The following is a 24,748-nucleotide window of genomic DNA, read 5'->3' as shown; positions in this document are numbered from 1 at the left end:
CGAAGCTTCGTGCCTATAGCTGTAAATCACAGCGGTAGACGGATTGTGGAGGGTAAATGTACGTCTATGTAGCACACAGATTTAGCCTACTCTCTTTCTTTCTCTCTCGCTCTTCCTCCTCAGCAAGCGAGAAGTATGCAAATATTTATAAGCGAATACGGTGGGAGACTGCAATCAAAGAAGAGTCATATTTCTGGAGTAGTGGCATCATGCCTGTGACTAATATGGGGAAATTGTAAGCCTATTTAGTGAGGGTAGGTGGTTGTCATAGTAGCATGGCTGTTATGAGTTAGTGCATCTATTTGTTGACCCTTGTGTGCATCTCTTTCGCGCCCTTATGATGTATAATTACTGTCCATTTAAAGGCATTGGACAATGCACCATTTGTTTAATATTATATTACAATATGAGTATTAGGTGATTGTCAGCAGAAAAGTTATATTATAATGGATGTCTTATGTGTTGGTTGGTAAGTGTGTTTTCTGTCACTTGCTCTCTCCCATCTCTTTGCCATGTTGTATGTGCTCTGGCTGGGTTTGGTAGAGTGGTATCACAGGAAGGGCGAATATCAGGCCTGTTTAATCGGACACCCAGCCCCAAACCGGCTTTAATCTCTTGATCCACCCGGCTCAGGAACACGAGAAGCCCCCACCGTCTGGGGGTGGGGGGGACGACTCTGGGAATAGCGCCTGCCATATCTGGTCTGCCAACATCGGCATTTTCCCCACCTTCTCTCCAAACCTCAATTTTCCCCCATCTACCTTAGTTAAGTCTCTCTATTAATTCTCCAAGTAGAAGGAATCGCCTCCAATCTAGGTCATCCAAGTCAGTCACAGACCTAGTTTTACGGTTCACTGTATACCGAATTCCTATAAAGGAGGTTGAGCCCTGGCCAGCCCTTCCATCCACATCCACGGGGCTGCCGCCAGAGCGGCAATCTAGGTCATTAGGTCTTACAGTGTAATTATAGGAGCGCCACATCTGCTCACCATGGACGGCACAGTTGGGAATGTGGTGTTGTGGGCTCGAGTGTTAGAGGATGCTACTGTTCTAATCCCATCATGACCAGTTGATTTATCAATATTTGTGGCTACGGCTCGGATTAGGCAAATTGTGCGCCGTGGATGTATTTATTTTTGACCTCGAGATATTGCATGTTACTGATTTGCGCACATTCGTAGAGAGTTTGAGAAATGGTCTCGGTAATGACACATGTACAAATGTATAGCGATTAGCATCCTAGCAGCAACACTGATTTAGAATAGTTTAGCGAGCCGTGTTGATGTTGTTAGCAGCCATTTTCTCAGAACTGGCCATGCCAGTGAACTGGGGGGGGGTCTAGCCAGTTGCTTTAGGGTCAGGGTCTAGCCATTTGCTTTATGGTGGGGGGGAAACAGCCTGGATATTGCTATTGACATGTGGATATCGACCATGTGTGTACAACTCCCAACATCTGGTCGCACATTTGGTTTTTGATAAACCTCCCATTGCTTCATGTTCAGGGTTGTTTTCTGTTTGTCCACCATGCCATGCACTTCTACATCATGATGGAATCCGCAATCTGCTCCACCAAACATTCAAAATGCAGGCCATCTCAGACTAGCCTATAGGCAGCGTTGATTTTTGCGACCAATGTTTTCTTGAAACGAAAGAATACAATACAAAAATACATTGCCTCTTGTTCTATATAGTGCCATTGAATGCCAATGCTGTTCAATGCAGACTTCAATACAGTCTGCAATTGTAGTCCATGTGTACCATTTGGAACACAACTTGGTGTCCAGTCATATAAGACGGTAACATTTCCACTTAATATATAGTGCCAAGGAATGTCATTCAGTTTGTTCAATGCAGACTGCAAATGTATACGATCTTTATAATTGTAACACAATTCAGGGTCCACTAATAATCTCTGCCCACTTTGCTGGAGGGGGTTCAGATGAGGAGATGGGGGAGAGGGGCTCTACCAGCCTGGGGGGGCTTGTGGCCTGGTCCTGGCTCTAGCACCCCTGATGAACCATTTGGTTCTGTGCACCGAGCCGGTTAATGAAATGTGATTGCCGTCTTTGATACGCTGTAATGACATCACATTCACAGTTGTATTGGGTTGTGAATGTGTTGGGGTGTGGGCTAGCTTTTTTGCTCTGTGGTACACACACACACACACACACACACACTTCACAGCATGATTAGTTGCCCCAAGTTAATTAATGTTTCAAAGTGTGACTTTACAAGTCATTGCTGTTCTTCACCAACTCTTTTTCAATACCGTGACATGGTTTAGTATCTACTACAGTTCTGTGGTGGATCCTGTCCAAAAAATGTATATAGCCTAATGGAAGTAAAGAATATTGAGGAGTGACTTCTTAACCAAAGACATTCACCATAGAATATGGAGAATTTGGAAGTGTTAATTCCAGGAGCAGAACAGTCATCACTTTTCCCACCCTTTTAAAAGCTGTTGATTAAGTCATTCAAACCAATGTTAATAACGCTCCTCGTCAGCCTCACTCTCTATCCCGACACAGATTTGTACCTGCGCGCGTGTATTTGGTGGTGCTGAATAGCATGGTTAGGTGTATAGGTCTAATATCTGGATCAGTACTATTTTCCTGTTCTAGTTTGTATTCAAATTTCTTAGCTAAAGCGCTGCCAATGTTCTGCTTTTCACATTTTCTTTCCGGCAGTGACGCCCTGATTTTGAAGCATTTTAATCATATGCGCTGTGCTTTTAGGTGTGAAGATTTAAATATTCATGCCCTGTCGCTGCCAGGGGTTGGATTTAAGGAGCAAGTGCCTTCCTTAAAGCTTTGAGAATGGTAATAAATAGATAAATAAAACATTAAAACTCTCAAATATTCATATTTAACTATATCTCTTGGAATTCTGTAGCCCATATCTCCTTTTGAAACGTTTAATGATTTTTCTACTCCTAACATAGACTTGGTTCCGTCCGGATAGATATTTGTGTGGATTCAGGCTCCAGAATGCTAATAGCAGTTGTTGTTGTTGTTATTCTATCTAGCCCTTTTGAGATTTCGCACCATTTTCTTCCATTAGCTTGAATGCTAATTCTGCCCTGGGAATTCTGGTGGTGGTGCGTCTCTGCCATCTCCATATAGCTTTGGAAATTGGGTCATATTCATTTTAACTGGATCTAGTAGGCACTCTTCCATATTAAACACATAATGATGGGCTACTTGAAGCCTCAATGTTAAATTCACTGCCTCACCGTGAGTCTGTGTGTAACTAACACCACAAAATGTTTCTGGGAGCCAGGTAGTTATATTGTACATGTTTGTTGCCATTGGTACAGAAGTCTTGTCAAGGCTTTAGCTCAACGGGCTAGCACAATCTTGTGACGTGTTGGAGAACCAGGTTTGAATCCCAGTCGGTCACACCAGCAAGCAAGACGCAGTACCCAACTACCCTCGCTGCTTGGCCTATGTCTACTTTGTATACGCGTAAGATGAGCTCAGCAAATATGGACACGAAACCGAACGGCAAAGTTTGCCCATACCAAACGCTACACTTTCAAATTGAATTGACAACAGATCTTGCGCTTAATAGTGTTGAGTAAATTACACTATCACAGGGGGGGCGGGGCATAACATTTCGAGACGCATTTTAAAATCAATGGTCTATTATGTTAGATAAATACACGTTAAACTCCATAAATGTTCCCCACGGATACCATGAAAGTGGGAAATGTTATTAATGGCGGCTCGTTTGATTATGAGTCATTTGGATGAAGTTCAGCGTTAACTCACAGGCTTCATTAATATTAATATGCTCTATTAAGACTGCTGTGTAGTCACAGGAGAAGGAGATGGGTTAAATTAAACGAATGTAGAGGGACATCATGAACTAAAGAAGATTAATCAGTTACACCGAGAATCAAAAAAATCACTCTGGGAGCTCGCTCGCTGTCAATTCAAAGGGCATTCGGCTCCAAAAATGATTTTAACATGTCAAATCATTTCTACATTTTCGCTTTGGGAACTCTGCTCCCACGCATTCCCCTACCAACTCCACTCGTGCCCTGCCGCACTAACTTCTAATGCAGACTGTACACTTTTTCGATTGCAATGTTTTGGTAAGGGCTAAATAAGTGTTGCACCCACCATGTAGCCAAGTGCCTTTTAAACGCCTGACAGCCGTGCGCCGGTGGTGTGAGTGGGTTGCGACTGGTGAAACTGACCATCTGTCTATTTGTGTGTGTGGGTGTGTGTGTGGGTGTGTGTGTGCAGCTCCCCGCGGACTTCAGTCGACTCCACCTGGCCGACGGCTTGCACCCACAGGTGACCCACGTTTCTTCCAGCCACTCAGGATGTAGTATCACCAGCGACTCTGGAAGCAGCAGCCTGTCAGACATATACCAGGTAAGCACAGTGTCCCCCCCCCCAGCTGCTCTTAAATACAAGTAAAACTAAATGCATGCTCTTCCACCGATCGCTGACCGTGCCCGCACCCGCCCGCCTGACTAGCATCACTACTCAGGACGGTTCTAACTTAGAATATGTGGACAACTACAAATACCTAGGTGTCTGGTTAGACTGTAAACTCTCCTTCCAGACTCACATTAAGCATCTCCAATCCAAAATTAAATCTAGAATCGGCTTCCTATTTCGCAACAAAGCCTCCTTCACTCATGCTGCTAAACATACCCTCATATAACTGACTATCCTATCGATCCTCGACTTCGGTGATTACAAAATACTCTCCGACACTCTACTCAGCAAATTGGATGTAGTCTATCACAGTGCCATCCGTTTTGTCACCAAGGCCCACCACTGCGACCTGTATGCTCTCGTTGGCTGGCCCTCGCTTCATATTCGTCGCCAAACCCACTGGCTCCAGGTCGTCTATAACTCTTTGCTAGGTTATCTCAGCTCACTGGTCACCATAGCAGCACCCACCCGTAGCACACTCTCCAGCAGGTATATTTCACTGGTCATCTCCAAAGCCAACTCCTACTTTGGCTGCCTTTCCTTCCAGTTCTCTGCTGCCAAGACTGGAACAAATTTCAAATCACTGAAGCTGGAGACTTATCTCCCTCACTAACTTTCAGAATTAGCTTTCAGAGCAGCTTACCGATCACTGCACCTGTACACAGCCCATCTGTAAATAGCCCACCTGTAAATATTGTCATTTATTTTTGCTCTTTTGCACCCCAGTATCTCTACTTGCACATCATCATTTGCACATCTATCACTCCAGTGTTAATGCTAAATTGTAATTATTTCGCCACTATAGCCTATTTATTGCCTTACCTCCCTAATCTTACTACATTTGCACACACTGTATATAGATTTTTCTATTGTGTTTTTGACTGTACATTTGTTTGTGTAACTCTGTTGTTTTTGTCGCACTGCTATGCTTTATCTTGGCCACGTCGCAGTTGTAAATGAGAACTTGTTCTCAACTGGCCTACCTGGTTAAATAAAGGTGAAATAAAAAATAAATAAAAAACATCCGTACAACGTCCTCTAAATGTCAATAGAGCAGTCCCCCTTCCAACCCCCCCCCCCCCCCCCACTCTGGAAGTAGCAACCAACCAAGCAGGTCTCCCTCAAATGTCCCCATAACCTCCCAACAACGCCCCCCCAACACCATCTAAACGCCCATAGAACAGAACAGGCCCCTCCCACTCCACCATCTCGTGACTGTAGTCGGGCCCCCAAAGCCAATCGCACCTAATCCTCTTACCACACATAGGCACCCCATTGGCTCCCTACGTCGTCATCTGCTGTGTGTATCTGTGTGAGTGCACTGTGCGGGTGTGTATTAGTCTGTGTCAGTCTGTTGCTATTTCTGTGTGTGCAAGTGCACTATCTGTGTACAGTACATACTGCAAGTGTGTGCGTGCGTGTGGAGCGTTCGGGGGCCGGTTGTGCCCAGGCCCTCATCCAGTCTTAGGGCCATCTGCTCGGTCCTCATTAACAGGTCTGCTGTAGCGTCTCCATGAAAGCCCCGTTGTCTACTGTCCGCTCTCTTTCCTCTTTCCCTCCATAACACCTTTCCTTCGCCAGTCCGCCTCTCTCATTTATGATCTATCTGTCCATAGCTTCTCATCCCTCTATTTCTCTCTCTCTGTCCCTCCCCATTTCTACTCCGTCCTACTCTCTCACGAATGGAGATGACCCAGACCCACCTCTCACTTCGTCTGAGGAGGTTAGATTTACCGCATTCACCGCTTAGAGAAGATAGATGACATGATGGTAGTTCCTCCCTGGACAAGCATGTGTTTTGGGTTGATGGCTGTCCACATCAGGGCTGGAGGATAGAGTGAAGGAGGGTAGATCCAGGGTAAAGACACAGGAACATTTAGTCAGTGTATAACAACATCACGGGATTCCAATTAGATTTGTTTCCGCAGCTGCAGACCTGTGACTGTTGCTTCAATCTTCTTAATAGTGATGAGACCAAGTCCGGTATTTTACATGGTTAAAGGACAATATTGTCTTATTAGTAAGACTTTGTCTACAATAAGACAACTGTTCAGATTTCTGAGTATTCTTGACAGATGTCTACTAGGGTGAAGCTTTTTGGCGATGCTGCCCGTTCCTCTCATCCACGAGCCATGTCCGCTGGAGTGCGCCATCGTCTTTCTCCCAGAGAGAAGAAGAATAGAGCTGCATCCTCTGTCACTGCCTTGCAAACATGGCCGACTGTTTTGTGTCTGAATAAATCATGAAATTGGTTCTTCAGAAGGACACTTGAAAGCATTGATCCAAGAATAGCCCTGTTGAAATATTAACTACCCCCCTCCCCCCTTTCTTTTTTCGCTCACCACACATTTATGGATCATACATCACATACACATGCATGTACATGCGCACACACTCACACACAGAGGGGTTCAGAGTTTCTCTGTATTTCGAGGTCACATTTGACGTTTTTCATTTGGTTTTTAACGGTTCAGGGTTCCCAGTGGGTTGCGAACATTGTGTAGCTCATTGGAAATGCTGTGCGAATCAGATCTGAAGGTATCGCAATCTTCCTCACGAACACACTTCTCAATTATGATCAGCACACAACTCATGAGCATTTAGTATGTCATAAGCCTGATTCATAAACCGAGGTGGGTGGCTAATATTGAATTGACATACAACAATATTTAATCAATGAAAGCTACTGTGTGAGGACTAGCCTAGATCTTACTGTAGACAAGTAATGGGGTCAATGAAGATGTCCAGTGACTCATATCTCTGCTATTTTAGGACAGTGTCCTTCTGAGGTTTGGAGCATGACAACAATGTTTTATTACTGTGGAATATAGCTGTTTTCTACTGGGTTTCAGCATCCATAGACATAGACTTTCACATCAAGGTGAAGACGGATAGCTATTTTCTGTTTTCACTGCTGCCGAGATTTCCAGATGACTTCAAAACAATTTTCTAGGAATCTCCATCTCAGCACCTCGGTTATTCCCTGTCGCGTGTAAAACTGACATAACTCGATCTTCAGATTTTTCACGGTTTCACTCCTTCCACAAATCCACACTCTACCAACCCCTTCCCCAAGGGAAGAACCACACCCCCTTTACTCTCTCGCCCCATCAGGCCCCTGCCCCGCCCACATGGCTGACCTCATGACGCCCGAGTGGCTACACAGATTGCACCCTGAATCATTAATGAGACGTTTGCACATGGTGGTTAAGGAGGAATGACATTCTGGGCTACGTTCTGTGAAAGACGGGGGGGGACTCTTTCAATTTCGGAAAAATGTAAACACAACTGACAGCCCGGGCGGTAAAGACGCGTCGCGGACTAGGCTTCTGCAGGCAATTTACGAAGGCGACGTTGTTTCTAGCTCTCGCTTTGAAAAAGGCAGGAGTTTAGGGACCGCATTCAGGTAAGAGGAGTTGGTTCGCACTCGACACATCTGGGCCAGGATTGTTTTCAGTTTTCATCTCCCTGTGTTTCATGCGTGGTTTTCGTTCTCTAGGCGGGGCTCGTGTTGAGAGCGCAAAACACGCAATATGGCCTCTCAGCGGTATTTATAGTGTGTGAGAAGCCTTGATGGATGCGCAGCGCCACGCTTTCTATTAATATCTCTGTGACATTGTCAATTGCATCACTTTCGCTCCCTCTCGTTGTTAGTTTTTCTCTCTTTCCTCCATATTTTATCTCACTCTTTCAAAGAGGTTGTCAGGCTCTAAGTGCAAGCTGGAGTGGGAGAGCGAGAGAAAGAGTTGTGAGATAATTAGCTGGGTGTTTTATGCATAGTGGGGGGTGTTTGATAATGCAGTGTCTCTCACACGCACCTCTTACTGAACGGGCTAGATGTTGAAAATACGATTGGTGGTGTCTTTTCTTGATTGTACTGTGTTACCACTGACATGGTTGTCGCTTTTGATGCGTTGGGTTGATGCAGGTTCTGCTTATAAGCATAGTTTGTTTTTTCTTCTGCCTGCCGTTATGTGAAGTTATTGCACCAAAACCCTGATTTTTATATTTGCCATCCGATAATCTCCGCCCACCAGTTTGCAGCTATTACTACATGGAGTAGATGGAATGGAGCAGACAAATGCTTAGCACAGACCAGCAACCCTTTTCCTCCACTCATGTTACTAAAACTCACTGGTTAAGCTTGATGGTTGGTGTTAAGACGGAGACAACTGTTGCGTCATTGTCGTTCCTTTGACCCCCAGGCCACGGAGAACGAGCCGGGCGACATGGACCTCAGCGGCCTGCCCGAGACCGCCGTCGACTCAGAGGAGGACGACGACGAGGAGGACATGGAGCGAGCGTCGGACCCCCTCATGAGCCGCGACGTTGTGCGGGACTGCCTCGAGAAGGACCCCATGGACCGCACCGATGACGACATAGGTCAGTCCGTGTGAGCACACAGAATCTTCCTCTAACATTCCCTCAAGGTTCCCCCCTTTTGATTGTCTGTAAATGAACTTTCTCACAACATTCTGGGAGCCAAAATCTATTTACCTGGTAGCCTGCCAGTGTTTCCCTACTGTTAAGTAGTCACTAGGCAGAGTGCCTCCCTCTCCCTTCCCTGCTTTGCTATGTTGCTTCTTGCCTCAGTTTGGCTCTTATTGGTTTTAATTGATCATGTTGGAACAGAAAGGGGAACCCTACGACTATTCCGCACTACGATTGAACCCTTACGCTAAATCTAGAAACAACTGTTAATATGCTTATTCCATTGTTTGATTACAGTACTACTGCTAAAACATCTTGTAAGTGCTCGCAAATTTTTTTGGCAACACATTTGGAAAAGCAATGGGAACCAATTAGCTTTGGCTTTGTTCACAAAGGGAAAATCATACCCCGAGTTCCCATTGTAGGCTCATCAGAGTTTAATCAAGCATTCGCAATTTTTAAATAAACGATCCACAGCCTACCCCCCCCCCCCTTCTCCCAGTGCCACGCCCTTAGTGTATCTCAACCCCCGCCCGTCTGTATTAGCTAGCTACTGTTAATGATGTGCCCGACTCTAGGCCTTTGTGCTCTACTGCTTTCATTAGGTGAATTTATTTTAGCCCAGAGTGATATTCTGTCTGTGCCACACAACAATATCATAGGCCTGTTAGCAGCAATACAGTGATAGCGATCCAAAAAAAAGAGACTAGTTCAAATTTACTCCCATTTGAAACTTCGATGTGGTGTGTGGATGATATAGTGGATGCAAAAAGAGAACCCCCAACCTCCCCGCCGCCCCTCCCCGCTCTCTGTGCCGGCAGGCTTTTTTAGGTCAACGCCGTACATCCTCGCCTCTCCTCTCCCGGCACATTAAAGTTTCAGTGCTTCCGCAGGCTTCCCACATGGCACTGTTTGCCATGCCAACCACACAGGTCAGCCCCGCACCCTAAACTTGCTTTAGGTGCCTTGGAAGGGGATGGAGTCCTTTGCTGGTCCAAAATCCCCCCCTCCCCCAAAACTCCACAGCAAGCTATTTCAAGGAGCCCCCCCCAAAAATGCATGGCACAGGAAAACAGGATAGGCAGTGGCCTATACAGCTGAGCTGAAAGCCCCAAATGTGAATCAAGGTTGACAAACTGTGGAAGAGAATTTTGTTTTGGAACTGGCTGACTATCAAGCTATGTATCTATCTAACAATGATCGCAGAAGGTTGCGCAGTTGTTTAAAAAAAAAAATCTCGAATAAAATGAAATTGATAGTTTGCCTTAGTGTACTTAAGATAATCCTCCCGCTGTTGGGTACTCATCACTATTGTGGGGTTGAATTTAATTCACTTTCTCTCACGCTAGCTGTGCCCTTTTTTTTGTCCAAAGCCACAGAGAAGGTGAAGGAAGAGTGAAGGACTGCCAAGTCCTCCTATGCTCTCTCTCTCTCTCTGTCTCTGTCTGTCTCTCTGTCTGTGTGTGTGTCAAGACCTTCCTAACCCCCCCCCCCCCCCCCCTAACCTTTCCACAGAGCAATTGCTGGAGTTCATGCATCAGCTGCCAGCGTTTGCCAACATGACCATGTCGGTGAGGAGGGAGCTGTGTGCCGTCATGGTCTTTGCCGTGGTCGAGCGGGCCGGCACCATCGTCCTCAACGACGGGGAAGAGGTGTGTGTGGAGGGGGATGTGTGTCTTAAGTGACTCTCTTATGTCTGTATTGTGTGTGCCTTGAATGTGTCTGGGTTTGCACGTCTATGGCCTGCGCATGCACTTTGCCCTTGCCATTACCAATGAAGGTTTCTGATGTTTTTTCCCCCCTATTGAACATGAATGACTGCCATCTCCAAGCGTCTTGGGATCATAAGATTGCCTAAGGGGACCAGAAGAGAGATCACTTATCTACTTTCTCTTGAATGAAACCATTTTGGTCTGGTTTTGCATCCAAACAATAGTGAAAAGCCATTACCCTTAAGGGCAGTTCACTTCAATGGTAGTCCAGTCAATGTAAAATAACATCCCATTGAGCTGATGTGTGTTAGCAATATGTGTCCACTGCCTTACTGTTCGGATTTACTCGGATTTATATATATTGTTGATGATGCTATAGGGAAGAAATTGAGGGAGAAATTGATCTCTTGCTATAACATTTGATATCTTTTACTATCGTAATAGAAGGGTAAGCTTCCAGTTATTGTGGCGTTAAAACTGGGCCGTTTTATACTATTGAAACATTTTGTGACCAATCATTAAAGATATCTACCTGTCAAAGAATGTGATGCTCATAATTTTTGTTCAATTTGACTCCCTGCCCAAAAAAATAGCGTGATACATTGGTCCAATCCTCAATCAAACACGGCTAACCTGCTAACTAATCGCTAATTGTGATTAAACAATGTGTTTCAAGGATCATTGTGGTGATCATTTCCTTCAACATTGATCCTAGCCTGATATTAAAACCATTGATATCCACTGAATGATCACGGAGTACTTCTGACCGTTAACGGTTTGTGTTTATGGTCCCCCCAGCTGGACTCGTGGTCAGTGATCCTGAATGGCTCGGTGGAGGTGACGTACCCTGAGGGCAGGCCTGAGATCCTGTGTATGGGGAACAGCTTTGGGGTCTCCCCCACCATGGAGAAGGAATACATGAAGGGAGTAATGAAGACCAAGGTGGACGACTGTCAGGTAAAGGCCCAGCGTTCTGACTGGCTCTTATGATGGACGATTGGTATATTGAGCTGTGTGATTTTACTGGACCTTGTTATTTACTTATTTACCTTGTTATTTATTTACTTATTTACTTGCTTGAATTAATTATCTAGTAATTGTAACCGTTTGCCAATAATTCAAAATGAATACACTGGGGTTAATTTACCAAGAGATTTTGTATTTATGTCAATGGTATCATAAAATAGATTGGATCTCAGCCATGTTGGGTCTAAAAAGGATTGTGTCCCCAAGCTAACTACTACCCTGTCTCTCTCTCTCTTTCTCTCTCTCTGCTCCAGTTTGTGTGCATAGCGCAGCAGGACTACTGCTGCATCCTCAACCAGGTGGAGAAGAACATGCAGAAGGTGGAGGAGGAGGGCGAGATCGTCATGGTCAAGGAGCACCGTGAGCTGGACCGCACCGGCACCAGGAAGGGACACATCGTCATCAAGGTGGGGTTCTTCATTCTTGAACAAAGCCTCGTAAAAGGTCCCGTGGCGCATTCATATTGGGTGTCCTAAATGCTATGTATCCAACTTTCAGTGTTACCGGAAGGATTCTGATCTAATCTCTATTATTGTTGTGAATGGGATAGAACAGAAGAAGAAAAAAGTATTGTCGACATAAATGTGGAAAGTTGCCTTTGCTGTCTTCACAGTGACATGGTACTTGAGACTCAAAACAAACGTGAATACACTTCTCCTCGTACACCTTCTCCCTTAGGGTACGACGGAGCGTCTGACCATGCACTTGGTAGAGGAGCACTCAGTGGTGGACCCCACCTACATCGAGGACTTCCTGCTGACCTACAGAACCTTCCTCTCCAGCCCCATGGTCGTGGGCAAGAAGCTCCTCGAGTGGTTCCATGACCCAAGCCTCAGGGACAAGGTCAGCTTCCAGTACAAAAGCTTTGCATTGTAATGGAAGCCTGACAGTACTTAACATCCGTAATAGCTAACGCATAGTTAATACCACATAGATTAACAGGTGCATGCATGCAACATTCTTACATATGACCGTCCGCTTGTTTTTCACTACCTGTTTTTTTTTACAATTAATAAAAGTAGAGACTCGGAGCTAGAAAATGGTGCTTAATGTACTGCAGTTGAGGAACAATGGGAAAGTAATTCTGCTTTGAAAGTTGATTAACTTGAAGCCCACCTTTGAGAAAATGGCCCTTGAATGTTTTTGTACACCTACCGGAGAGCTTTTCTTTGTCTACACCCATTCAGTATCGTTCACACCCTCTTAAGCCTTAGTCCCACCCATCTCTTTAAGGATTCACATGAGGCCATGTGGTAAACACAAGTTTATTTGTCACATGCACAGAATGCAGAAGGTGTAAACGCTACAGTCATAGTACTTGCATACTTGCAATATCAATAACAGAAAGTGCCCAGAGAAAATAATTTTAGAAATATTCTATCGTTATTAGATGACGCTTACCAGATCCAAAATGATATAACCCCCCCAGCCACACCTAGCTAAGTGGATGGGTCACTATTGTCTAGACATGTACACATGTTCATGAAATGCAATCGATGGCTGTAATCACACCTGCTAATTTGATGGGTCATGTAATAACCCGGCCGAAGTGGAGTCTTTTGTTTAGACATGTAGCTAGCTAGGTAGCAAGCTAGCTAAACAATGAACCGGCATAACCCCAACTCATACTACTACCAATACAAACATTGTCATAGCTGTAGTGTGAATCTGCAGGTAGCTAAGGCTAACAAACTAGGTTCAATGTTGACTAGCTAACATTAGGCTATAACTAGCCATTCAAATGGATTTCTGATTCGAATAATATTACTACACGGATCATTTACATTTAAGTCATTTAGCAGACGCTCTTATCCAGAGCGACTTACAAATTGGTGCATTCACCTTATGACATCCAGTGGAACAGTAGTGCATCTAAATCTTTTAAGGGGGGTGAGAGGGATTACTTTATCCTATCCTAGGTATTCCTTAAAGAGGTGGGGTTTCAGGTGTCTCCGGAAGGTTTTTGATTGACTCCGCTGTCCTTCACGGATCATACACGTAACTTTAGCTAGCGAGCCAGCAAGCTAACGTTTGCTAGCTAACTAACAGTATACTTTAACTTGCAAAAAAACATGACTTTCTGACAAAATTAGAAGCTTAGATCTGTAAAATGTAGCTAGACTCTTACCCGTATATATGGATGAATGCTTCACGGTGGACTATTTAACTCCGTTTTGTTAGTAGCTACATCTTGTTTGGCCAGCGTTGTGTCAATTCACTCCGGTTCTCACTGACTGTGGCTTGTGCAGAAAGTAGCCCATCCCTTATTCCTCATGATCGGTCGATAGCGCCCGCTAAATTCAGGGCATCAATCTTGTTGCAAAAAGTAGCACAACTTTTGTAGTTCTTGATGGCTAACTTTATATCTTTATAAAACGGCAAGGTAGAAAGTACTGTCAACACATACTGAAGTGCTCACGTTATAGACAGAAGCGTGCTACATGGCAGAGCAATCCAAACTCATCTCCCGGCTTGTCTAGCCCATTCATTATCTCAATCATGACCAGTGGGAAGGTTCCTGACTTTTTCCACCGCTAAACCAACCAGGCTTGTATTTTAAAAATGTAATTTGTATTTATAGATGGAATACAAGTTTGTTATTAAGGCAACACCTTTTTTTTTTTTTACTTTCAAATATTGCTCCTGTGAAGTAGTGATGTGCGACATACGCCTAGTTTCCTGAAACAAGTCACATATGCTTACATACACGCATATTGAATTACAGAGATGAATACATCCTTACATGCACCCACACACAGACCGAAGTGTGAGGAAATGCATCGAACTAGCTAACGTTCAATCCAAGCCCATGCTCACCCACTTTATTTTATTTTTTATTACCGTGAGTGAAAATGAACTTTCTTCTTTACATCCCCAGGTTACACGGGTAGTCTTGCTATGGGTGAACAATCACTTCAATGACTTTGAAGGCGACCCCGCAATGACTCACTTTCTTGAAGAGTTCGAAAGCAATCTGGAGAGAGAGGTCCGTGTCTCAGTTAAGCATAGCATGTTTCATATCCAGTTCAACCATCCTTTGCCTTCATTATATATTCAGTCAAGCATTCAAATGGTCAAAACATTTGCCTTGCACTAGCCTCTTGTTTCACAAATAAATGCTAAAATTCTTTTTTTTTCTCCCTTTCACATTGTAATAAAGTTGAGATGCAAACCCTGAATTGCGCAATATACTAAACATTCTCAATTTTATTTACAGAAAATGTGCGGCCATCTTAGACTGTTAAACATTGCCTGTGCTGCTAAAGCCAAACTGCGTCTCGTGACACTGACCAAGCCGTCGAGGGAGGCCCCGCTAGCCTTCACCCTGTTGGGGGGCTCTGAGAAGGGCTTCCGCATCTTCATCGACAGCGTGGAGCCCGGGAGCAAGGCCTCAGAGGCCGGCCTCAAACGAGGAGACCAGGTGAAGTAACAAGAACGTTCTTTGTGTAGCGTTTTTTCACACGTTCAAAATGCTTCACATAGAAGAAAAAAGTAAGGAAAACATCCCTCCTCCACTACCAGTGTATGTGTAGCACCCACCTGATTGATGGTATGGTTCTGCTTTGCGCTAGAAAGATCATTTACATATCAGACAGCAAGGACGGTGTAGAAGTGATGAGTGCTCATTCACAAGACTAGTTTACTCAGCACTGATTTTTCCCACTTTGCCCCAAGGGTTCCAAAGTGCCTAGGTTAAATCCAGGATGACAGCTTGGAAAACCTACTTGACTGTGCTTTCTGTGTGGCTTAAATGTATACTCTTAAACACTTCCCTGCAGCTGCTTCCCAAAGGAAATATGAACCATAGCATCCTGCAAAGCATTTTTACTCAGACGTCAAAACGTCTCATGTAATTGCCATATACAAAGTGAGTGACTCTTAACACAGCGTTTCCCAAACTCTGTCCTAGGGACCCCAAGGGGTGCACGTTTTGGTTTTTGCCCTAGCACTATACAGCTGATTCAAATCATCAAAGCTTGCTGATGAATTCATTATTTGGATCCGCTGTGTAGTGCTAGGGCAAAACGTGCACCCCTTGGGGTCCCCAGGACTGGTAAACACTGCTCTAACGAGCTCAAATATCCTTATCAATCTCACTACCCTTTTCATCGGCCCATTAACGAGACCGCTTAGCCGAACTTACGACCAGTGTTTCTTTTAATAAGGGCTGACCCAGAAACGACCTGATTTACGGCATCAACACTGTGGTAATGACTGCAGAGGAAGGCCCCTCACTCACAGAGAGATCAGAGATCACTTCCTGGTGCACCCAGAGATCACTTCCTGGTACACCCAGAGGAATGGAAGATGGCTCGGTGGCACACTCATGTGTAAATGCAAAGTCCTCATGACAAGGCAGCACTGGTCATAAAGCAGCTAAGAGGAAATAGACAAGTAGTGTAGCTGTTAGAGAGAAGGACATGTGAAGGGGGGATTCTTCCAACACCTGGGAGGATATATATGAGTTTCAGTGTTATGTAATAGAATAGTTCACGTGGCTCATAATGGGGTGCTTAAGTCAGTTGTGGCTTTGACTCCTGCAGGAATTAAACGGATCGAGGATGTGGAGGATTACTGTATGTAATTTTGTGGTATATTTGTTTTGTCTTTGAACAGATTCTGGAGGTGAATGGGCAGAACTTTGAAAATGTCCAGCTCACCAAAGCCAATGAGATCCTGAGGAACAACACCCACTTGTCCATTTCTGTGAAAACCAATCTTTTAGGTGAGAATTTTGAGGGCAAACTAACTATGAATGTAATACTATACTGAATAAAAAAGTGTTGGTCCCATATGACAAATGGTTCATAATATGATACGCACAAAAAGCTTATTGTCCTCAAAATGTTTTGCACAAATCAGTTTACATCCCTGTTAGTGAGCATTTCTCATTTTCCAAGCTAATCCATTCACCTGACAGGTGTGGTGTATCAAGATGCTGATTAAACAGCATGGTGCGCCTTGTGCTGGGGACAGTAAAAAGCAACTCTAAAATGTGTTTTTGTCACACAACACAATGCCACAGATGTCTCTCGTTTTGAGGGAGTGTGTAATTGGCATGCTGACTGCAGGAATTTCCACCAGAGCTGTTGCCAGAGAATGTAATGTTAATTGCTCTACCGTAAGCCGCCTCCGTCGTTTTAGAGAATTTGGCAGTACATCCACCCGGCCTCACAATCGCAGAGTATGTGTATGGCATCGTGTGGGCGAGTGGTTTGCTGATGTCAATGTTGTGAACAGAATTCCCCATGGTGGCGGTGGGGTTAGGGTATGGGTAGTCATAAGCTACGGACAATGAACACAATTGAATTTTATCGAATTTGAATACACAGAGATACCGTGACGAGGTCCCGAGGCACATTGTCGTGCCATTCATACGACGCCATCACCTCAGGTTCCAGCATGATAATGCACGGCCCCATGTCGAAAGGATATGTACACAATTCCTGGAAGCTGAAAATGTCCCAGATCTTCCATGGCCTGCATACTCATCAAACATGTCACCCATTGAGCATGTTTGAGATGCTCTGGATAGACAGCGTGTTCCAGTTCTTGCCAATATCCAGTAACTTTGCACAGCCATTGAAGAGGAGTGGGACAACATTCCACAGGCCACAATCAACAGCCCGATCAACTCTTTGCGAAGAAGATGTGTCGTGTTGCATGAGGCAAATGGTGGTCACACCAGATACTGACTGGTTTTCTGATCCACGCCCCTACCTTTTTTTAAAGCTATCTGTGACCAACAGATGCATGTCTGTATTCCCAGTCATGTGAAACCCATAGATTAGGGCCTAATGAATTTCTTTAAATTGACTGATTTCCTTATACGAACTGTAACTCATCTTTGAAAATGTTGCGTTTTTTAATATTTTTTGATCAGTATAATAACTAATACTAATAATATAAGTAACAGTACCACTAAGCCTTGTTTCACACAGTAATGAAAAGGAGCAGGTAAGAAATACTAATCTGTTTCCCGCCCTTTCATCCACCCAGTGTTCAAGGAGCTACTAGCCCGGCCGGAGCACGACCACGAGGCAGAGGGTGAGGATCCGCCAGAGGTGGACCGCAAGAATGGAGCCCCGGCACACCTACCCAAGATTGGGGACATCAAGAAGGGCTCGCGCTACTCCATCCCTGACCTGGCGGTGGACGTTGAGCAGGTGGTTTGTTATGGACTACAGTACCCATAATGCTTTGTGTATGGTATCGGGCACGGATTCATTAGGCACCAAACGGAAGAAAAAAGACTGAAACAAGGAAGGGACTTACCTGACATTGTCCAATCGCAAATGCTTGTTTTCGTTTTCCGTTGCAAAACGTTTTGCTACATTGTGCCTTAATGAATATGTCCCTCGGTTTGATCTCAGTAAAGACATTCCTAAAGCCTAACCTAATGGTATCCTGCCTCCTCCTTAATGCAGGTGATGGGCCTGGAGAAGGCCAGTAAGAAGGCCAAAGCCAACACGGTGGGAGGAAGGAACAAGCTCAAGAAGATCTTCGACAAGACGCTCACCAGCATTCTGCCCCCAAAACCATACAAGTAAGAGCCCAGGGGGAAATGTAACGTCACATTTGGAGAGGAAAGGAGAGTGGAAGAATAATAATAGTAGAGTTGAAGAAAATAGAAGAGGAGAGTGTGGAATAAAATGGGTTTGTCTTTATTTGTTGTATTTCTGAAGATGTATTGAGCTCTTTCCATGACGTAGACTGACCAGGTGAATTCAGGTGACGCCCGTCATCCCTTATTGATGTCACTTGTTAAATCCACTTCAATCCGTGTAGTTAAAGGATTTTTTAAAGCCTTGAGACCTGGATTTGTGTATATGTGCCATTCAGAGGGTGATTTAACTTCCTTTGAACGGGGTATGGTAGTAGGTGTTCAGGTGCACCGGTTTGTCTCAAGAACTGCAACGCTGCTGGGTTTTTCCACGCTAAACAGTTTCCGTGTGTCTCAAGAATGGTCCACCACCCAAAGGACATTTACACCAATTTGTGGGAAGCATTGGAGTCCACATGGGCCAGCTTCCCTGTGGAACGTTTTCGACACCTTGTACAGTCCAAGCCCCGACGAATTGAGGCTGTTCCGATGCCAGAGGGGTAGGGGTGCACAACTCAATATTAGGATATTCTTAATGTTTTGTAGACTGTCTACTTTACTGTACAAACATCGCCCTCTATCCTCTGAAAGTGGAACTGCTTCTAACCCCTCCCTCCCTCCGTGTTTCCGTAGCGATGTGGGCGTGGGCCAGTCGCAGGACGACAGCATCGTGGGCCTGAAGCAGTCCAAGCAGATTCCGGCCTCGCTGCCTGTCAGCAGCAACCTATCGTCCAGCAACCCTGACCTGCTGCAGTCCCACCACCGCATCCTGGACTTCAACAACCAACCGGGTGAGGACAAACAGACACGCCTCCTTTGAACCTCTAGTATACAGCTGTATATGAGAAGCACAGCGTGGTTGTCTTCAGCTCCCTTGAAGCCGTCTATTTTGCATGCATTTATATACATTGCTAACCGTACACGTACTTGGCCAGTTGTCTGGCATCCATGTTTCACACCCCCATTTACATTCTCCTACACACACTCTATGTGTTCCTTCAGCCCCGGTCGTGACAAGTGAGTATCACGCTGCTGCTGCTCTGCCCACTGCAACGTTTGTCCTCTTTGCCAGCTAACTGCTTTTTCGTTTACAAGCGTCCTATGGTGTTTCTAAAACTGGTCTCTAAAGGGCTAACTTTTAACTGTGGTTATGGTCTGGGCTTGTCGGTCTTGATAAAAAGCAGGCATCAAGTCTGTGTGTTTTAATGGGGTAACGCATACCTAAATCTAACTGGAGTACAGGTTCAAAGGAATCGTTCCTGTAAACATTTGACAGAGTGTAAGCAGCCAGCATTAACCCGTTCATTCTCAGTGCATATTGGTGTGTTTTTACTTGTTATCGGGGGTGGTATGGTGACATCAAAATTATTTAGGTGGGGATGCCATGATAACCTTGGGTGGGGGGGAAGGAACAATGGTACATGAATTATTTGACTGCATGATAATTAAGTGATCTACATATCCCAAATGAGGATTCCGCCCCAATGTTTGTCCAACATTGTGTTGAGGTTATACCTCTAACTCCCCCCCCCCCCCCCCCCCCACAGACATGTCCGACCAGGTGCTGCGAGTGTTCAAGGCAGACCAACAGAGTCGATACATCATGATTGGTAAGGACACCACGGCCAAGGAGGTGGTGGCCCAGGCCATCCGGGAGTTCGCCCTGACCGCGGTGCCCGAAGCCTATTCGCTGTGCGAGGTGTCCGTCACGCCGGAGGGTGTCATCAAGCAACGACGGCTACCAGAGCAGCTGTCCAAGCTGGCTGATAGGATACAGCTCAGTGGCAGGTAAGGACTGTTTTTTAAAATTCACCCCCCCCCCTCCAATTATTTATACAGTTTTGTCCCATCTCTTGTACAAAAGATAGCAAATACTCTCAAGTCTCCCCTTCCTCTTGTGCTGACATTCTCTTGACCATTCCGATCTTAAAACCCCCCTCTTCCATAGTCCCTTATTATTGAACACCTTGTCTTTTTCTATTTAAACTCAAGTCACATCATAGTCACAACGCCAGGTGCTTGTTAATAATGACTCAACGTGATGCTAATAACTCTAGCAACAAAAGTACTTATTTTGAAAATATGCTTTGTGTTGATAAGATTTCTACTGGACAAACAAAAGAGAGACAGATGATCGATCTACAATAGAACACCTGCTTGTAAATACTAAAGTAGCTCCCTGCTCTTCCCCTCTCTCTAGATACTACCTGAAGAGCAACATGGAGACAGAGACACTCTGTTCAGACGAGGATGCCCAGGACCTTCTTCGTGAAGGCCAGATCTCCCTCCTCCAGCTCTCCACTGTGGAAGTAGCCACGCAGCTCTCCATGCGTGCCTTCGAACTCTTCTGCGCCATCGAGCCCACCGAGTACATCGATGACCTGTTCAAGCTCAAGTCCAAGACGGGCTCGTTTTGCCTCAAGCGCTTCGAGGAGGTCATCAACCAGGAGACATTCTGGGTGGCGTCGGAGGTGATCAGGGAGCCCAACCAGCTTAAGCGCATGAAGATTGTCAAGCACTTCATCAAGATTGCTCTCCATTGTAGAGAGTGCAAGAACTTCAACTCCATGTTCGCTATCATCAGGTGAGGTGGGAGAGGAGGGAGGACGAGAGGAGACCAGGTGACCATGTGTTGTTGTCATGCAGATGGGTTAAATCGATTTTGAGGAGTTTCCAAGACCAGCAGTTACGCTGAATCGGCTGTGTTTGTGTGGTGTTGGAACAAAAGCCTGCAAACCTTTTCATCCTCTAAACCCAGAGTTAGCCAGTTAGCCCCCTAACCCTAATCCCCAGAGGTTAGCACCCCCCCCTCTCTACATGATCAGCCTAGGATAAGCCTTCTAACTTCACTGTCTGTCTGTGGTCCTCCCCAACAGTGGTCTGAACCTGGCCCCGGTATCTAGACTCCGGGGCACGTGGGAAAAGCTCCCCAGTAAGTACGAGAAGCTGTTTGGGGACCTGCAGGATCTGTTTGACCCGTCCAGAAACATGGCCAAGTACCGCAACGTGCTCAACAACCAGAACCTCCAGCCACCCATCATCCCCCTGTTTCCCGTCATCAAGAAGGACCTCACCTTCCTGCATGAAGGTAGCCAATGACACACACTTTGTCATTTTGTATCACAAAATGTGTTCAGAAACATTCATTTTGCAACCCAGAACCAAATCTTAAGGTAAACGCCCGCCCTTCTCAAAGCTTCTGCCAAAGCCCGTCCCCAGCCCTTCCCCTTCCTTTTCCACCGTCAGATTCAGCGCGTGTCGCCGACAGACCTTCACAAGAGACTAGACATGGGCTATTTGTCTACCATTTTTGTATCGGGTGTTGCACTCCCTTGTATGCCAATGCTCTACTACAACAAGGCATCTTAATCAACCTGCTGTAACAAACAGCCTCTCTCGTCTTTCGCCAGGGAACGACTCCAAAGTGGACGGCCTGGTGAACTTTGAGAAGCTGCGGATGATCGCCAAGGAGATCCGCCACGTGGGTCGCATGGCCTCCGTCAACATGGACCCTGCGCTCATGTTCAGAACCAGGTAACATCGGGGGAAAAAACACGGAAAACCAATATAATCCCAGAAGACTAACAACACCTCACCATCCCCTATACGTCCAGTCAAACCACTGTCAATGATTGTTCACGTGTAGATTATCAATATTCCGCGCTTCCACGCTTTTCCCTTGAGCAGCCGTTTCCCCGGGCAACCCAGCTGTCTCCTGTATTCTGTGCTCTCCACTTATCGTTGGCGTAAAACCACAGTGCTCATGTGTAAGTGTGTTGTCTGACTGTGACTATGTATGTCCACCATGCTGTGATGTCACTTCCGGGTGTCGGTGGTTGTTATCAATGTTCGTCTCTTTCTCTCTATTGTGGGCCTCTGGTAAACTTGCTCATCTTGGTGGCTCTTTGTGGTCTATCCTGTCTTAAGCTTGTCTCCCTCTCTTTCTCTCTCTCGTTCTCTCTCTCCCTGTGCACTCTTTGCCCTCCACGCTTCACTGTTCATGGCTATCCTTTCTAGGAAGAAGAAATGGAGGAGTTTAGGGTAAGTTTTGGTGACCGACCTTTCCATGCTTTTTTCTTTTGCTCCATTTGTTCGCTCCCTCCCTTCCTCATTTCTGAAGGCCTTTGTTTGTTTGTTTGTTTGTTTTAAGTGCTGATTTTACTACCCTGTTTGGTTTGAATACCCTTCTAACACTGCTTGGCTCTGGCAAAAATGTCTTTAGAAATGGAAATTAAAATCACTTTTGCTTTTTTCAGGTCACACCACCATTTTTGAAATCTCAAAGTATTTCGCTATTATGCGTTAGAACTGAGAGCGATTTTTGCATCCCATGCAATTCACAATCCATGAACTAGCAAAAGTGATTACTTTGTGTGTTTTCCCAGCTAAGATGGACTACTTACCAAAAATGGCATGCCTACTTTTGTTTTGTATCAATTTGCCATGGTTTGGATTTATCAGCCTCCATACTGAAAATATCTTCTTCAACATGGAAGCCTGTAGTGTGCTACAATGACAAACAGGGCATACAATTAACACCTGCCAAATCCGGGTAGATTTAGGTATTGGGGGGGTTAAGAATGACTATTCACCAGCCACAAAGGCGGGTGGTCAATTTGCAGGGCTCTACAGTGCAAGCATTACATTCCGGAATATAAATATAGTCAAAAGTCAAGTATGAGCACATGTGCAAGTTAGGGTTAAAAAAAAATGCTGGAGTGGCAGTTTTCAAAATATTTCTGCTGTTTTGTTTCATAGTTGCTAATCGCACAAAGAAATATGAATCCTCACGCAGCAACACTGGCAGGGGAGTGAAGTGCTGATAGATACAACACCTCTAATTTACTCAAGTCTACAAAGTGAGACTTTGTCCTTGTTTTTTGGCTATTTACATTGTTTGTTCATACGGTTGCTTTCCAAGACCCATGTGAGTCGTTCCGTTACTATGGTAACCTCCAGGCCTTAAAGGGGCAGCTGAACATTTTGTCCCTGATATTTTGGTCAAAAGACTCTGGTCACAATACATCAAATTTACCAATATACCACATTACTTCTTACTAATACGTTTCTTGTTTTAGAAACATTACAAAGCATGTCTTCTGTTGTTTTTAATGTAATTATGGCCCCAAAAGTATTTTGGCTGGTAAAATATCTGAGTGTATGGTAGTTCATTTTAGGCCCTGCAGCCAAACTAGTCATGCTTTACATGACAGCGTTACAGTGGCCAAGGAGGTACTATACTGTGCATGTACTCAATATGTACCATAGTTTCTGCTGAACAGGCATTTCAATACAACTACCTTGGTGTTTACCACAGAAATGACTGTTTGCCCCCCCCCCCATATTCCCTCCCCTTCTTCTTTAGAATGCATGGAATGTTCTGGAGCTGAGAGGAATGCCCCCAAAAGCCTCTCGGTCTCTGCATGTTTGACTCTCAAACGACCCTCTTCTCTACTACCTTCCAGGACATCTACATATTAGTACACACACATGGCCATAGTCTGATGGTGGTCTCGCTCTCCCCTCTCCATTTCTATGTGTGTGTTTTGTGCGCGTGTGTGTGTGTGCGTGCGTGCGTGCGTGCGTGCGTGCGTGTGTGTGTGTGTGTGTGTGTGTGTGTGTGTACGCGTGTGACCAGGTCTCTTAGCCAGGGCAGTGCCAACGCGGCGGTGCTAGACGTCACCCAGACGGGCGGGCACAAGAAGCGGGTGAGGCGCAGCTCCTTCCTGAATGCCAAGAAGCTGTACGAGGATGCCCAGATGGCCCGCAAGGTCAAGCAGTACCTGTCCAACCTCAGCCTGGAGACCAACGAGGAGGCGCTGCAGACCCTCTCGCTGCAGTGTGAGCCCTCCATCAACACACGTAAGTGCTGGATAGAGTACATGCTGTGCAGACACACACACACACTTGTGTTCTCTAGCTGCAACGTGAGCCCTCCATCAAAACATGTAAATGTTGCAGACATGCATGCTGTGTATACACCAGCACACCGGGTGGCCATTTTTGGTTCAGCAGCAACACTCACTGGTATTATTGATTGTTAATGCACCACATTCTCCTTCAACCCTTTCTCAGTGCCCAAGAACGCTGGTGGCGGTAAGAGGCCAGACACGTCTCCGGTGGTGTCCAGGGCTGCCAGCCAGCAGAGGGGCCAGCTGCAGAAGGGCAACCAGGCACTTCAGGTGCCCGCTGTGGCCCTCTACCCCTCCCGCAAGAAAGTGCCAGTCAAGGACCTGCCACCATTCGGTAAGAACCTGCACAAGTTGAGGGGAAAAACATACTTGGTGCAATTATGCTCGTTTTAGAACATTGTTTCTTTCTGACACCATACAATCTGTGATTCCTCGAAGGAAAATGCATTAATTTCAGTTTCAGGTCAAATGTACCCGATCACAATGTTGCTTGTATTGTTGGTAGCTAGTTTAGTTAGACAATATGGGCTGGAGATTCGAAGGATTAATCTGCGTCTGGGAAATTGGCCCTTGCTGAATGCTAATTAGCAAATGCTAATTTTGGGCTATTTT

General features: G+C 45.3%; 1 protein-coding gene across 12 annotated transcripts in view; it reads left to right on the top strand.

Moving 5' to 3' along the window:
* The window catches only part of LOC115129556 (rap guanine nucleotide exchange factor 2), a 146,922-nt gene that overhangs the window by 113,883 nt on the left and 8,291 nt on the right, over window positions 1–24,748 (top strand). For 5 of the 12 annotated variants that reach the window (XM_029660021.2, XM_029660025.2, XM_029660024.2 and 2 more), the window contains 19 exons: window positions 4,251–4,382; window positions 8,657–8,834; window positions 10,398–10,534; window positions 11,393–11,551; window positions 11,875–12,027; window positions 12,299–12,463; window positions 14,499–14,618; window positions 14,838–15,041; window positions 16,238–16,346; window positions 17,621–17,787; window positions 18,049–18,167; window positions 18,858–19,015; window positions 19,772–20,012; window positions 20,425–20,808; window positions 21,101–21,312; window positions 21,635–21,758; window positions 22,242–22,265; window positions 23,863–24,086; window positions 24,300–24,470. In XM_029660021.2, coding sequence (XP_029515881.2) covers window positions 4,251–4,382; window positions 8,657–8,834; window positions 10,398–10,534; window positions 11,393–11,551; window positions 11,875–12,027; window positions 12,299–12,463; window positions 14,499–14,618; window positions 14,838–15,041; window positions 16,238–16,346; window positions 17,621–17,787; window positions 18,049–18,167; window positions 18,858–19,015; window positions 19,772–20,012; window positions 20,425–20,808; window positions 21,101–21,312; window positions 21,635–21,758; window positions 22,242–22,265; window positions 23,863–24,086; window positions 24,300–24,470 — 3,181 coding nt within the window. The remainder of the gene's footprint in view (window positions 1–4,250; window positions 4,383–8,656; window positions 8,835–10,397; window positions 10,535–11,392; window positions 11,552–11,874; window positions 12,028–12,298; window positions 12,464–14,498; window positions 14,619–14,837; window positions 15,042–16,237; window positions 16,347–17,620; window positions 17,788–18,048; window positions 18,168–18,857; window positions 19,016–19,771; window positions 20,013–20,424; window positions 20,809–21,100; window positions 21,313–21,634; window positions 21,759–22,241; window positions 22,266–23,862; window positions 24,087–24,299; window positions 24,471–24,748) is intronic. The other 7 variants (XM_029660027.2, XM_029660026.2, XM_029660020.2 and 4 more) reach the window with 5 other exon arrangements.

Source organism: Oncorhynchus nerka, linkage group LG5 (assembly GCF_034236695.1).
Source record: "Oncorhynchus nerka isolate Pitt River linkage group LG5, Oner_Uvic_2.0, whole genome shotgun sequence".
Taxonomy (NCBI): domain Eukaryota; kingdom Metazoa; phylum Chordata; class Actinopteri; order Salmoniformes; family Salmonidae; genus Oncorhynchus; species Oncorhynchus nerka.
This window is presented reverse-complemented; position numbering and strand designations above follow the sequence as displayed.